Source organism: Nothoprocta perdicaria, unplaced genomic scaffold (assembly GCF_003342845.1).
Source record: "Nothoprocta perdicaria isolate Ctin4 unplaced genomic scaffold, notPer1 scaffold_628, whole genome shotgun sequence".
Taxonomy (NCBI): domain Eukaryota; kingdom Metazoa; phylum Chordata; class Aves; order Tinamiformes; family Tinamidae; genus Nothoprocta; species Nothoprocta perdicaria.
Window position 1 is genome coordinate 9,825 of NW_020455897.1, and position 14,802 is coordinate 24,626.

At 49.4% G+C, this 14,802-nt stretch overlaps 1 protein-coding gene across 2 annotated transcripts in view; it reads right to left on the reverse strand.

Annotated features, from left to right (window-relative positions):
* The window catches only part of ILF3 (interleukin enhancer binding factor 3), a 13,589-nt gene extending 570 nt beyond the window's left edge, over window positions 1-13,019 (reverse strand). Inside the window, exons 1-19 of one of the 2 annotated variants that reach the window (XM_026049905.1) lie at window positions 12,865-13,019; window positions 11,593-11,688; window positions 11,286-11,512; window positions 10,816-10,996; window positions 10,396-10,543; window positions 9,001-9,092; window positions 8,515-8,610; window positions 8,166-8,277; window positions 7,606-7,703; window positions 7,105-7,216; window positions 6,889-7,017; window positions 6,405-6,604; window positions 5,776-5,946; window positions 5,329-5,466; window positions 4,973-5,149; window positions 4,437-4,590; window positions 4,228-4,281; window positions 518-874; window positions 57-173 (exon numbers count right to left, since the gene is read on the reverse strand). In XM_026049905.1, coding sequence (XP_025905690.1) covers window positions 57-173; window positions 518-874; window positions 4,228-4,281; window positions 4,437-4,590; window positions 4,973-5,149; window positions 5,329-5,466; window positions 5,776-5,946; window positions 6,405-6,604; window positions 6,889-7,017; window positions 7,105-7,216; window positions 7,606-7,703; window positions 8,166-8,277; window positions 8,515-8,610; window positions 9,001-9,092; window positions 10,396-10,543; window positions 10,816-10,996; window positions 11,286-11,512; window positions 11,593-11,595 — 2,566 coding nt within the window. In that variant the 5' untranslated portion in view covers window positions 11,596-11,688; window positions 12,865-13,019. Of the gene's footprint in view, window positions 1-56; window positions 174-517; window positions 875-3,012; window positions 3,803-4,227; window positions 4,282-4,436; window positions 4,591-4,972; window positions 5,150-5,328; window positions 5,467-5,775; window positions 5,947-6,404; window positions 6,605-6,888; window positions 7,018-7,104; window positions 7,217-7,605; window positions 7,704-8,165; window positions 8,278-8,514; window positions 8,611-9,000; window positions 9,093-10,395; window positions 10,544-10,815; window positions 10,997-11,285; window positions 11,513-11,592; window positions 11,689-12,864 lie in introns of those variants that run through there. The other variant, XM_026049906.1, reaches the window with a different exon arrangement.
* Between the last annotated feature and the right edge of the window lie 1,783 nt (window positions 13,020-14,802).

Below are 14,802 nucleotides of genomic sequence, written 5' to 3' on the forward strand. Positions count from 1 at the left end.
GCGGCCCCGGCGGCGGCCGCCGCAGGCCCGGGGGGGCTCGTACTGACCTTGCTTACCTTGGTACGAGGACCCTCCGCCCCCGGAGCCGCCCCCGTAGCCGCCGTGCGAGCCCGCGTTGTACGAGGAGCCTCCCGAGTAGTTGTTGCCGCCGCGGCCGCTGTTGCTGCCGTAACCTGCGGAGGAGGCGGCGGTGAACAGGGGTGCCCGGCGCCCCCGGCTCCGGGGGACCTTGGGCAAACAGCGACAAACTCATCAACGCCGGGGATTGGGAGTTTTCCCGGATTGCCCGGTAGGAAAACAGAGGCTGCGCCGGCTCCCGGCTGGGGTCACCCGGCGGTTCCGAGGCAGCTCCGCGCTGCCCTCGCGGAATCCGCCCGGAGCTTTTCCCAGCAACCAGGCCGGACTAGCCCGGCAGGTCGGCTGGGCCCCGGCCCATGCCCTCAGCAAGAAAAACCCGAAACCCGAGCGGTTTGAGGCCACGGAGGCGCCCGCGTCCCGCTCCCCCGGCGCCACTCACTGAATTTGCTCTCGTAGTTGTAGTCGGAGCCGCCGCCGGGCGAGTTGTACGAGTTGGAGTAGGAGGAGTAGTTGCCCTGGCCGTGGTTGTAGCCCTTCTGCTTGCCCTGCGGCGGGCCGTAGTTGCCGTAYTGGTTCTGGTTGTAGGACTGCTGCTGCTGCCCTTGGTGCGACTGGTAGCCCGAGCCGTACGAGGGCTTCTGCTGCCCGCCGTGCTGCTGCTTCTTGTGCTTCGGCGGCACCGGCGAGTTGTAGTTGGGCGAGTTGTAGTTGTCGCCGCCCTGGTAGTAGGAGCCGTAGCCCGAGGAGCCGCCGCCGCCGCCCGAGTTGGAGTGGCCGCCGTTGCTGTAGAACTGGCCTGAGGGGAGAGGAGAGTCAGGGCCCGGGAGAGCAGGGATAGTGCCCGGGAACGCCAGGTTAATGCTTGGGAACGCAGGATCAGCGCCCCGGAGCTCGACGCCCAGCCGGGGCCGTTCGGCAGCGGGAAGCGCTCGGCCCCGCGCTCCCAACGAGGAGGTTTTTCCTCTCCCGACGGCGCGAGAGCAGCTCGACCTCCCCGAGGAAAGGCCCGGGAAASCCGAGGGCAGCTCGCGCCCAGGGAACCCCACACGTTTGTTTGGGGCCACGTTTGTTCAGTTAGGAGACGCGGGGATATCTCGGAATCACCTGAAAGAATTCCCGCTCAACAACCTGGAGCCGCGTCCCCCGGAGCTTTAATCCCAGCACGAGCCCACCCCTCAGAACGCAGCTCAGGGCCTCCCCAAGCACTTCATTTTGCTTTTAATGCAGCTTTCGGTAACTAATGGTTATTTACGTTCTACACATATTGGAAATCTGGGGCTCAAACTACACTTGAGGCAAGTCAGGCCACGAGCTGCTGCTCCCAAGAGCGGGCATGGGGAATAACCCCATTCCCGGCACGGGGAATTACGTCCACATCCGCACAAGTCACTAAAAGACCCGGYCCTATCGCTTCACACATGGAATGATCACGAAGGGGGTGAGGAACGTGGAAACGCACTGAACAAGGGCAAAAATCCAGTGGTTTTTGGTCTTTCTTCCTGTTCTTTGCCAGGGCAGCTGCTCAGGCTCCACAGTGGCCAGGAGGCTCCTCCTGCCCCATTCCTGCCCATGGAGCTTCCAGGACCATTTTGTGGTTTGGGATGGACGGGAGAAGACTCRCTCTGGAGTCAGACTTGCCCTGTGRAAAAACTAACTCATTTTAAGGGCTAAAACCCACTAGGATGYAACTAAAAACCTGCACTGGGGTCCRGAACAGCACGTACACCCTGGAACCTAATGATGCCTCTGAYGAGGAAGAGCTTTGCTGGCCTCTCTTTGGAAAAGCAAGGAGAAGCACGTGAGAATTTAGCAGTTYTCCAGAAAATCTGGAAAAGAGACAAGGGATAGGATGTTGTGCCGCTTTTCCTGCGATCCCGGGTGAAACGGCTCCTCCTCAGGGCGGGCGAGAGCTCCTTTCCCAAATCCAAGGGGTGTTTGTGTGCGGAGCAGCGCCTCTTGGAGACACCTTGGCTTGTCTGTTCACCCTGCTCATCTTCCAGAGCTCTRAATATCCCCGGAATCACAAAATCCCTTCTTCCCCCTGCACTACAACAAGGCTTCCTACTCTCCCGGGTCCGTTCTCCCGTCTCCCGCAGCAGACGGAACAGGGATCCCTCCGGACGAGGGGACCAGGACTCGTGGCATCAAACCCAGGCTGCCGGTGCCCAGGTTGGTCTCTGCCAGGCCGGGAACCGATTTCTGCAAYTTCCACCTTTTATAGGAACCCTTCATTTATATGAATTCCTTCATATACCTTCACTCGATAGGAACCAAGGCCCTTTGACACCTGATATTTTCTTCCCCCCTCTAAAACCAAAGCTAAGGAATAAAAATACCCACCACGGTAGTCGTTTCTTTGACATGTATTCACTTAAAAAAATGGCAGTTTTGCACCTCATTCAGGACAGGATCTATTCACTCGTATAAAAAGTCATTGTTTCAAACAATAATTTTCTAAAAAAAATAGGGCATGCATTATTATTAAGTACTCACTAGATACTGTGGACATTTTTTTTCTAACCTGATGTTTCACAGGTTCAAGATTTTTGTTTTGCCTTTTTTTTTTTTTTGCTTTTCCCTTTTTAACCTAGTTTAATTACTGAGTTAACTCAAATGTTGTTGAGCTTCACAAGTCAAATTAACGCAACGGTGCAGGCTTTGCAGCTAAAAACAGTGACAAACAAAATACAGCTTTAAAAAAAGTTCTATAGCAAGAATAAAGGACCTGACACTTTGGATGCAGCGCCTTGTGTCTCAAAATGGCCAATTCCACGTTCCCCGTGACTTCCAATTCCAGCAAAGTTGTTTATTTCCCCAGGTTTTGGGTCACTTTGAGGGTGATGCGCGTCCCGCCGCGGGCGCGCGCCGCTCGAGTGCTTTAGGCCCTTTATTTTTGGCTCAAGAAAGCCCGTTTTCAGGTGATAAACGACTCCATGCATTTTCAGAAGGTAAAAACTAACATTTTTTTGCGTTTGTTTTACATCGACTCCTAATGCCTGGGTTTTATTGCGCCGCAAGCACAATTACAATACCTGTGACACACACTAGCTACCAGCCACAAGAGCCACATCCCTCCGCGCTCACCCACCAGCGTGTTACAAAGGGTGCAGGGTTAGTTTTAGCACATACCATTCCACACACAAGCCAACAGTTTTGCATGCTTAAAAAGCTGGGTGCACTACGTTCAGAGATGTGAAAAGTCTTCCCAATATCAGAGGCATTGACCCAATTTCTGGGATTTATTAAAAGGCTCTTTTTTTTTTTTTTGTACAAAAGCTGCCGTAAATTAAGACAAAGGTAGATTAAAACACTCCAGTATCTGTTTCTTAAAAATAAAGTAATGCTTTCCATAAAAAGCAAAGATGGGCTTTTTTTTTTGCCTTTATGCTGAACAGAGCTGGCTTTGAAGTTTGTGCGAACGGCACAAAAACATTCGTGGATAATTAGTTCCCCCTGTTGTGTACATCGATACGACCAAGTTCAAAGGCAAATCACAATAAAAACTGCCACTGCCTGAAGTTCTGCAGGGTAATAACAGTTTCAGACAAGCTGCGGTGAAAAGCCACTGTTGAGAAACCCAGTGAAGCACAGGGACACAGCACGAACACTTTGGGTTTTGGAGTTCGAGAAAATTGGAGTAAAAAGCTGTTTTTTGTGCAATACTTTTAGATGATCTAGGAAGACCCAAAATCATGATAGCCGTAGCAGTCTGTGAAAAAGTCACCTACAAAAGGGGGAGACAGAGCAGAGAAAAAAAATTAGAATTCTTTTGAAGGGGGCACAATGCGCCACATTTGAAAGTCATGTTTTAGATTTCTCTGCTCCTGTCACTCCCCAATGAAGGCTTCTTCTCAAGACCAAAGTGTATTTTCAGGCAAATCTGATTCACAAGTGTGGCCTATAGCTTCACATGGCTTAAAGCAGAGAAATTTAAAATATTTCAGCAGTTTTTGTGGAAACGTGAAGTCGCCTGGGTTTAGCTTTTAAACGTCCACACAAGCCATCTTTCATTATTCCTCATTCAGGAAATTCAGGAGCACCCCTTACGATGGCTTCGGCACCAGCATATCCCGGTGTGCCGAACCCAGGCCCAGCTTTACGCCCCCAGCACACTGATGTGCTCCAGAAAGGTAAAAGAGGAGCACTTACTATAGCCGGCCGTCGCCGAGTTTCCTCCGTACCCATAGTTTCCGTATCCAGCACCTAAACCGGAATGAAACCGTTAGACACCGGGGAACAGCGGCAACAAAACCCCTCCATCTCCTGCACGGCTGCAGGTCAGACTCCGAAACGCCGGAGGAGATGGAAGGGATTTTTTGGAGCCTTGTTTCCGCGTTGCTCCGCGCGCAGCCGCTCACCTGCATTCATGTAGCCGCCGTGATTGCCGCCGAAGCCGCCCCGGCCCCGGCCGCGGCCTCGCATGTTGCCGCCTCGCCCGCGGCCTCGCATGTTGGGCGGCGGGGGCACCTCGTTGTGCATGGGGCCTCCCATGCCGAAACCCGGGTTGTGCTGCTGGAGGAGAGGGGCTCGTTACGCAACGCGCCTCGCCGGAGGCTTTCGCCACGCGGCCGAGGCGGAAACGAAGCCTTGCGAAAGCCCGACGGCAACCACGGAACGCGGCAGATTCCCATCGCCGGCGGGAGGGAACGGGGCCAAAGAAATCAGAGCRGGTGATACTGGGTTCAGAGCAATCTCCAGGAAATGGGCTACAAAAAAGCCACCTGCAGAACTTCCCACATGTCAGAGCGCCGCCTGGGAGATTATTTATGACAGAATTGAGGCTTTCTGCTCAGATGCCCTTAGCACATCCTGGCTTATTGCTCTTGCCCAAAAGGAGGATTGGGATTTTTGCACTGGACCACGAGCTACATCGTCGATCAGCAAGTCCACTTACCTTTACTGCAAACTTGGGTCCTCCCCTGGCAGGCACGGGGGCTCGTTTCTTCTTGTTTTGCTCAATGGCAACAGGGGCGTCGGGAAACAGCTTCTCTAAGGCGGCCAGGGCAGCGTAGGCTTTCGCCACCTTTTTATTTGAACCGGCTCCTTGAAACTTCTGCCCGTCAACCTCCACCTTTGAAAGGGATTGAAGTGGCGCACGTGAATGCAAAGGGCAGAGACAGGAGCTCCCCCTTGTGAACCCGCCTGACAYGGCCGTGTCTGTCATCCTTTTACGGACAATTCCAGTAGGAATCTGAGAAAATTAGGATGGTAACGCTGCAGGTATCCGAGCTGAGCCTGAAGCCACCTCACCTCCATGACAAAGCGCTTGTCGTGGCTGCCGCCCGTTTCGGAGATGAGCTCGTACTTCAGCCCGCGCCTCTTCTCGTTGAGCTCCATGACGGGATTCTTGCCGTGCTTCGTCAGAATTGGTCCCTGTTGCTTCACATTCTGAAAGAGAAGAGGTGCTCGTGCAGCCCCAGGGAATACCCACCAGAGCCGAGGTTACTCCCAAAACAGGACCTTTGTATGAATGGAGAATATCTTAATACAGGGTGGTTGCACTAGGATGAGCTCAGACCATATTCTTATCTCTTAAAACTTAGTGTTTTAAGACTCAGGCTTAAAGACTCAAGACTCAGGCTGGAGGCTTTTAGCAGGGAAGAGAAGTATGTTAAACAGTCCTTAAAATAAAGTTTTCAACCTCATTTTCTCAAAGAGGTGGGACAGCCTCTTGCAGCCCGCTAAGACCCCGCTCACCTCTGAGGTTTGATCTGAGGGAGGAGAAGCAGCACTAGGTGTGGAGACAGTTTCCACTACGGGAGGAGGAGCGACAACAACTGGTTTCTGTTCCGTCTCCTCGGCCGATTCATCGCCCTTTCCAGACTCCTTGCCTTCCACTCCCGTGGGCAAACCCATATCTTGCAACACCTGGCGTGGGGAGGAGGAAAAGGGATTACTGGCGAGCACTTACCTGTGACCTGCTCCTTCTCCTGCATACTTGGGGGTAGATATTTGAAAGGGCTGCTCAGAATCACTGTTCATTTTGTTACGGTATTAGGTTGACATTCTGCTGGGATTATTCCTCCAGCTTTTCCCCCTTTTCCCAAATCCTGTGGGCATTTCAAGAGCCAAGTCCGAGGCACCCTGCCTTGCAACTTCACGTCCAGATTATTCTATCTTTATATTTAACTTCTCTCCTGGATGCAACCTGGCCTGGGCTGAAGGGTTTAYGCATTTCATGTACAAACTTTTAACTGTGACTTTCACCATGATGAGGGGCTTTCAGATCACCCTGCTCAGGTTTAAGAGCTCCAACGTTATCCCCAGCAAGCAGCCTGCCCGCTCTCGGGAGCCCTGTGGCCGTGTTTTCCAGATGCAGCCCTCACCTTCACCGCCACGTGCAATTTGGCCGTCTTTTTGGAAGGTCCTGATGCCTCAAATGTGCTCCCATCGATTTCCACAGACATCGTAAAAATAGGAGCATGAACAGGGCCAGTCTGAGACACGAGTTTGTACTGCAGCCCAGGTTTGAGCTGGTTTAGTTTCATCAGTGCGTTCATGGCCTGGGGAGGTTCAAGTTTTTCCTCTGAAGAGAAAAAAAGAAACCCACAAGTTTTCAGATGTTTATAATGTCTCTAGAATAAGAAAAGATGATTACAGACAGCAAGTTATCCATCATTTTTTTCTTGTGAGAGTTTAAAAGTTATACCAAGTAAGACCATATAGCAGTAATTAATTAAAGTTTGTATGTCTGACAACTCATATTTATACATCACTCAACATCAAACACTTCCAAGAGTATTTTTTTTTTTCGTGATCACCCTCCCAGCTTAGCCTAAAATCAGCCTTCTGGGAGCCACTGGTACCTACCTCTCGTTAACTCAATACCTTTTTTCTGAATCTTCTTTTTCTTTTTGCTGGGCGATTTCTCTTCTCCATCCTCCTCCATAGGACGCTTCATTGGGGTAACAGCGTATGTGGTACTGGGAGGAATCTGGACTGTAAAATCATGACAGAAGAGCTAAGAATTCYGGGTTCCAGTAACGAAACAGCCTTACAAACGCGTGATTATTTCCTAGTACCTACCAGTGTAGTCAACAGGGTTCTCGTTCTTTGGTTTCTTGGGCATTTTGGAAGGGAGGGGATCCATCCCCAAGACCTTGTGAAGTTGGCCAAAAGCAGCAAGTCTCAGAGCATGCTAGAAAGATTGGACACGTGTTACCGGGACGCACGCGCTGCTGCCGTCATCTCTGTTCCCTGCAGTTTCAGACAGGAACATTCTGCCCACCCCTACACAGGACTCCTCATCAGTTTAAATAGGACTCTCCTTGGAGGTTTTGGAAGTTCAACCCAAAATACGGGTCGTGGTAGTAAAGTCACTATTTAAAACCTGATACTTTGCTTCTGGTTGGCCAAGCTACAAATTCCTCAATGGTGTGGGACCCATTTGTATTGCTTTACTTGACTAGATATTAAAAAAGTTAACACCAACCTCTGCGAGGTTACTATACTACCATTAACCAATATGGAAGTTCAGAGTCAGTTGAACTGATTAAGTTTTCGTAACATCTGTAGTCAAAACTATACCTGAGCACTCTGTGTGATATCTTCCCTTTGTTGTCTGTCTAGATGCCCAATAGCATCAGTGGCTTCTTTTTCACAAGGATCATAAATACCAGAACCATCTGAAGGCAGGAAACAAGGAAGATATGCAGAGAATTATCCTGGTGTTTCTAAAGAAACTAAACTAAGTATTCCCTTGGCATCAATCAACACTCATCTCTCGAAGAACACCGACTGACATGATCCATCCACTGTCCAACATTCTGAGACTCGTCGGGATTATTTTACACGTACAATTATAAGTGAAACTGGTCACAACCGCTCCGAGAAGCAATGTTACACTTGCAAGAAACTGGTGCCTCTCTCTACAGGGTTTCACATCATGGGTCCATAGCTTTGAACACATGTGCCCTAAGGAACGGCGCGCTACGGCAGCACCCATGGATAGCGGGTTATTTTTTTTCCGAGTTTTGCATCTAGGTCGTCCATCCCTTTAACAAGGGATGTCTCAAACACTAGGCAAAGCTTCCATCCCGTTCCACTTCCGCTTCACTTTGAAATGTAAATGCAGAGAAGCACCTAACCTGGCATCACGATTCCCGAGGCGAGGCACTCGAGGACCCTCCTCAGGGCCTCGCCGGCTCCCATCGGTCTATTTGCGGTGCCGATAGATTTTTCACACAGCAGCTCTAGAGGCTGAAAGAGATTTTGGAAGGTGAGGAAAGCAAACGGACACGCGCGCGGAGGGAAGGAGGACGGCTGCACGTTCCTTAAACGGCGCACGCTGCAGAGCTCCAACGCACGTTTTTCAAGGCAAAAAAGCTCTGTTTTAGCATTGTACAAAACCGATCTGCTGAGTGGGAACGCTCGCCACCTTTGAGCTGCACAACGATTTGGAGAAGCGGGGCGTAAGGAGGAAAAGAAGGGAATTACCCAGCCTCGCAGCGGYGCCCAGGTGGGGACCCGAGTACACAGGTCTCTCAGAACCCGGATCACTATGACACACGACTTCAGCCCGTTAGCCCTGGCCTGGAAGAGGAATCAAAAGCAGAAGCAAATTCAATAAAAACACCCAAACTGTGCTTTTGGCAGACATTAAGTTTTGCGGTGCTACTTTGTCAAGGGTAAACAAMAGTTGACATTACAATTTTAGAACTTTAATGGTCGTGTACAAAGGCAACATTACTCTTAACACAAAGCAGCAGCTAGGCATCTACTCATTAAGCAAGGTCCCTTCTGAACATTAAATCCACTTAAGTGCTTCTTTAGCAACTGTACCAGACAGACGCTAAGTTCAGCACGGCTATCTATCCTCCAACTTTAAGGTATTTTAAATAATAATAATAATAATAAAAAAAAGCCAGTTAAGGAGTTTACAAACGTTCTACTTAAAGACAAATATAAGAGCAAAATGCAAACCTGGAACCACTTGGCGTGTCGGAGTGACGCCAAGGCAGCAAGGCATTTCTGCCTGTCCAGAACGTCCGGGGAGTCGGTGACTGATAGCGTTTCTATTCGTGGATGGAATAAGAAGACAAGGCACGGTTTGACCAAGGGGGTTCTGTCAGCTGGAGAGGGGATGAGGCAGCTTCCTAACGGGCAGCGGAGGCTCCCAAGAGACCATGGGCTAGCGCCGTTCCCTGCAGGCTGCTCTGCGGTTTGCCTGGATATTGGCCTCACTGGGAAATTTCAGCTGCAGAGAGGCGGGATGTGGAACGATCGGGGAGAGAGTCGAGTGTTTTGTGAGGAGGAGAAGGGGGCAAAGGCTGCCTGGCGGAGGACAGGAATCCTTCACCGCTTCCGTGAGGCTGCRGAGAGCCAGGCCGGCTGCCACGAGCGGCAATTTGGGCGGAATGTGCCGCGGCGCGCTCGGAGCGCGGCAGCGTGCGGGGAGCAGCTCGGCTGCCGCCACCAAGGGAGCCCCCTGCGCCCTTAAGGCCTGACTGCCCCGGCCCCAGCCCGTGACAGAGAGCGTCCTGTTGGTCAAAGGTCCAGCGTCCCTAAAATTGACAAACTAGAAGGCTTGGGAGACCAGGTCAGATATCAAAACCATAACAGTCAAGAGAGCACAAAAGTATCTTCCAGTCTGTGCTGCAGCAAAACTGAAGAAAAGGTCCAAGGAAGTTCCGAGTTTTCCAAGACCAGGGTTTTAGATAAGGCTAGTGCGCAGAGCAAACGTTTGAGCGCTGTGAATGGGTGTTAGGGCTGGAACACAGCGCTGGTTATAATAAAAAAAAAGAGCGCAGAGATATTTGCGATTTTTTGTTCCAAAAGAAATTTGGAAATCAACTGCTAACTTTATCCAAAACTCTGAATGGCATTCTGGGATTCTGAGCTTTGGCCGACGAAACAGCCAGTGGAGGAGACCCAGAGCGCGCCTCATTCTTGCTGCAACACACACYGTGGAACATCCAACTTCAGGTACATGCAAACCATTTAACGAGAAGCCTTCAACATGTTTAAAATGTATATGCTTATACTCTTATGTATATGGTGTAGGCCACTTACATGGCTAGGTATAAAACGGGATTAATACAACGRTATTACATATTAGTGAACTGAAGGTCCAAGTAAAAATGAAACTGAAAAAAAAAATTAAATACCGTTTGAAAAGTGCTACTCAATTTCAGAAGTTCAGTCCGAATAAATCGGAATCGTGATCTCATGGAGTTGGTGTATTACCAAATCTTGAATTTCCATAAAAACAATTGCTGCTACTTTGGTTGAAATTGAATAGCACTGTTTAACAGTGAATTAGGAACAGAAAAGTACAACTTTCCAGACCGACTGTTGGCTCTTTTCAGTCGTCCATACCTCCAGCTAACTGTTTCTCCATTTCCTCTCTCACAACAGGCGACGTCAAATGGATGGTCAGTGTCAACGAAGGCTCTTTTGTGTTTTTAATTATAATTGCAGCATCACCAACTGACTGGATTATTTCRTATTTGTCTTCTGTAATAGCCTGCAACATAATGTCACCAGTTAGCAATTAATTCATTTCTTAGAGCTCCGCTATCCTCCCCACCCTGCCAAAAAAAAAGCAAGGTCTGTAAGATTGCAATTAATAAGATGTTTGTTTATAAGTTCATGCTAGAACGATGATGGCCTTTGATGGAATTATTTTCTTAAGACAAAATAAGAAAGTGCATCAGAAAGTGYAGCCAAGTGCCCTTTTATCCATTCAAAATAGATCCTTCCCTGCAAGGGGCAGAAATTGGGAAGGATTGTACTCACAGCAAGCTGTACTCCGAGATTGTCAGCCACTTTCTCCAGGAGATCCGCCGTGGGCTTGTCTTTGCACAGCAGAACTAGCTCAAGGTCCAGGTCGCCCTTCAGCAAGAGGCCTTTGGCTACCAGCCCTACGCGCATCACGCCGCGGAGGGTCCTCGTCAGCTGCTCCGTAGCCTTCTGATCCCTGCAACACACAGGGAACGACCGCGACGGCTTAAAACAAAGATGGGATTAATTGCAGTGGAAGCCAAGGGATGCACCCGCGAGGATGAAGGATAAAATGGGACCCCCTCCTGCTAAAACACCGCTGCAGACCCAGGTCAGCAACCCTTCTCCTATCAACTCTGCTAGTCCGTAGCCCAGCGAGCCCCTTTCTGAAACCTCAGAGAGTAAATTTCTACTGATCTAAGTGAGGTTGTGCTGTTACTTCCAAGGCTGCCCCTTAAAAACGCCTGTTCTGCCTCCTTCCTCACCCTCCGTCTTTGTTCTCCTCTTCCGCGGCCGACTCCATGGTCTCTTGTTCCGGCTGCTCCCCGCCGACTTTTTCCTGCTCGTCGATCCAGTCGGACACGGCTTTGAGCGCCCGCTCCGTGTGGGAGACCATGTTCTGAACAGCCTCGAGCTCCTCCTGGGTCGGGTAGACGGCCGAGTGCTTGGCCATCACGTGGCGGTCGTCGTTCACGAAGATGCGCATGGGCCGCTGCAAGCGACGTTCGAAACAGTTCAGCGACGGACTAAACACAAACCCACCTTGTACGTTCCCCAAATCCAGCCCCTTACCATGTTTGCCTTTGGATGCCTGTCCCAGTTTTCCCAAGGAACTTATTTAGACRCTCCTGCTGAGACAACTGTGCTGGATCCACAACCTTCTGTAATCTGGGAAGAGCAGAGAACTGGTCAGCAGTGCTTTAGTGGTGGGYGCGCAGGGTCCCCGCTTGCTGGGTAGGTGCGACAACAGAAATCACCAATATTAGCAACCAGAACGGGTAACAATTGAAAGTTTTATCAACTTCTCATGAAAACCAAGTTTTCTTCTCCAAGAGCAACGTTCTTCAGACCCACAGAGTGCCCGTGGGACAACTAAAACCCGCTTTATGGTGTAAAACAGGCAGAGCAGCCTGCACCAACAGCAGTACTTTGGCTGCCTCTGGCTGTTCCCGACCACCCCGTTTCCCTCCTCACTCACGCTGACATCTCCGTGGCCTCAGGGATGTTATTTTGGCTCCTCCTTCGGCTTTCCCATTAAAAATGCTTATTTTTGTTTTGCAACGCGTGCTCTCTCATTTCTAAAAGAGCCTGTAATTAAGAAAAAGCATCCCCCGATGCACACAGAAACAGCTTGCRTGGAAAACGACCTGGTTTTGACGTGATTTGGATATAAGCTAATTAATTTCACAAGGTAAAGAGCCAGATTTGTATCACCTGGTTACCGAGGCAACCGCTTTTCCTGCGCTCCCTGATGCTCCTCGCAAGCAGCTACTTGTGAAAAGCTGGTGGCCATATAGGGATTTTTGCCCCAAATTTGTTTTATGGCCCCAGAGTGGATGAGTTGGATTTCCACCATCATCAGTGTACCACAAATTCTGTAGCTGCATTGAGCCTCTTTGCTTATTTTAGCACATACTTTATCAGGAGGAAACTGCATCATCTTATGTTGGCAAATCTGCATGAGAGGTGCTCTGAAAATCCCAAAATTCAAGGGAATTGCTAAAATTAAGCCTAAATCCCTACTGCTTGTTTCAGAACACCACTGGTGCCGCTGTGCCTGGAGGAGTTCACTTCTTTTGTGAAAATTCAAGCTCTTTGCTCCCGTGTTTCCAGCCAAAGGGCTTTCCAGCAAAGTTGTGTCCCCGAGGCCCAGCTGAGGCTCTGCGGGAGAGGGAGGCTCTCCGGAAYCGCCCTTGGACACGAGCAGGATCCTGGCAAGCAGTTCAAAACACCGTCCTGCTCCCGCTGGGATTCACTCCTCTAATCTGGGGCATCAATCGGAAACTATGCGGCTGCGATAAGAACCGGCAGGCGCTTGATTAGCGGTCGTTAATTTGACGGCACCTTCAGAGCGTCCGTCCCCAGCGCAGCCTTCGGCCTCCTGCAAACGCCTCGTGTTTCTCGGCAACTCCAGGAATTGCCACCCAAAAAAAAAAGAGGACAAACGAGGCAAATGAAGAGCCCCGACACAGCAGGAGCACCCGACGATTCCCTTGGAGATGGGGATTGCTGGCGTCTCTACCAATGACTTCTTCACTTCAAATCACGTCTTGCCAAGTTATTTAAGTTTTATAGTCACCTGGATTTGCAGGTTGCTGTAACTAAGGCACATAAAGAAAACGGCCAGAGAATGTCAATCACGTCTCAATTATTGAAGTCCTTGTTAACAAACCCCACTTCTCCAGAAATCCACCCGTTCAAAGTGAAACTGGGCTGAAATTTGCTTTTTTTTTCCCCTGGAAACCACACATGCTTTTTACTGTTTCTCAGGCTGATGGTTAATTAATATAGAGCTTGCGAACAGAAAATATAACTGAAGGCTAATTGAATGTTTTACACGTGTGTTGTTACAGAGGATACAAATTGCAGGGAAGCCTCCTGTATCTTACACAAGTGCAAACTGCTCAATATGCCAGAAGAATAATAAAGAATCAGCAATTAATTGTCCAAATCCCTGGTGTTTTATTACACTAATAACGTTTTAACTATTACCTGTGTTAAAATAACATRCAGGTTTAGTTGGAAACCAGGACCCACCCTGTGCAAGGTGTTTTACAAATGGATCTCAGGCTTSTGACGTTCAGGATTTATACATACAAATTGGGATGAAATTGGGGAAGTTCACTTCCTCCAGCCACTGAGGAATATTTTTGAGGAATAGGGGTATTTTCCACATGGATTTCCACAGCACAGAAATCCCTCCAATGCCAGTATGGCACACTGCTTGGTATAGGATGATTTTCCCATTGTGAGGAACTGGGATGACTTAAATGGATCTAATCGTAAATAAATCCACATGTCAGTGTCCGCTAACCAGGGAGAAGTATTCCCAAGATATCCACCAGAACCCACAAAGCTCTTGTTGCAATGTAAATATATATATTCGGGGTTAAACATCCTCAGTTCCCACCAAGCAAGGTAAGAAAGCAGCTGAAATCCAAGTTAATGGTAAGTGCTGTTGGGAAACACTCCAAGAGCCCAGAGAGGGAGCRGGACTTGGGTTCCAAACATTCCCTCCCCTCTGGAAATCCCGGCCGCTCATTTCTCATGAGAGCCCAGGAGCTGATGCTGCAGCACCCGGGCCTCTTCGGAAGCAAGCGCCACAGAACAAGTTAAAAACATGAATTATGCACAATCCCTGACGCTGCTCGTGAAGCAGACAGCAGATAAAATTAGGAGGAAGAAAAAAAAATAAAAAGATTTGGTGATTTGGTGAATTAAGCCTTGTCTTAAGACTTGCTTGTTCTGATTTTCCCCTGTGAATTCTACCACAAAAGGGGATTTCAGCAACTTTCCCTGGATTTTAGTATTCCAACATAACCCGACAGACGGTCCCATGTTGGGGAGTGGGTGGCAACACTATAGTAAAAACACTAAGGGGTGAAATTTCTTCCCCGATTGGGATGATGCTCTGGATAAGGGTAAAGTTTAACGCACGTTAAGTAGCGTATGTAGCTAAGGTTTCAGAACACAGCTTGATTTTAAGCAAGAAATACCAGTTTTCATGTTTCTTGCCACTGTGGCTTTGCAGCACTGACACCTGCACAGGGAGGCTCGAGGTGCTGGGGCTGTAAAAACCTTAACCCTGCGTTTTTGTTGGGATTCAGGCATTTTGGCGATTCCTCCGGAGTCTACAGGCGCTGATCGGGGCCCCATCCGCCTTTAAAATGAATGATAAACATGTACAAAACGAGCCGAATAACTCGGGCAATGGGAAACAAAAGCGGCTGCAGYGACTCCGCTGCCCTGAATCGTCCAGAATCCAACAAATCTAACGGGATA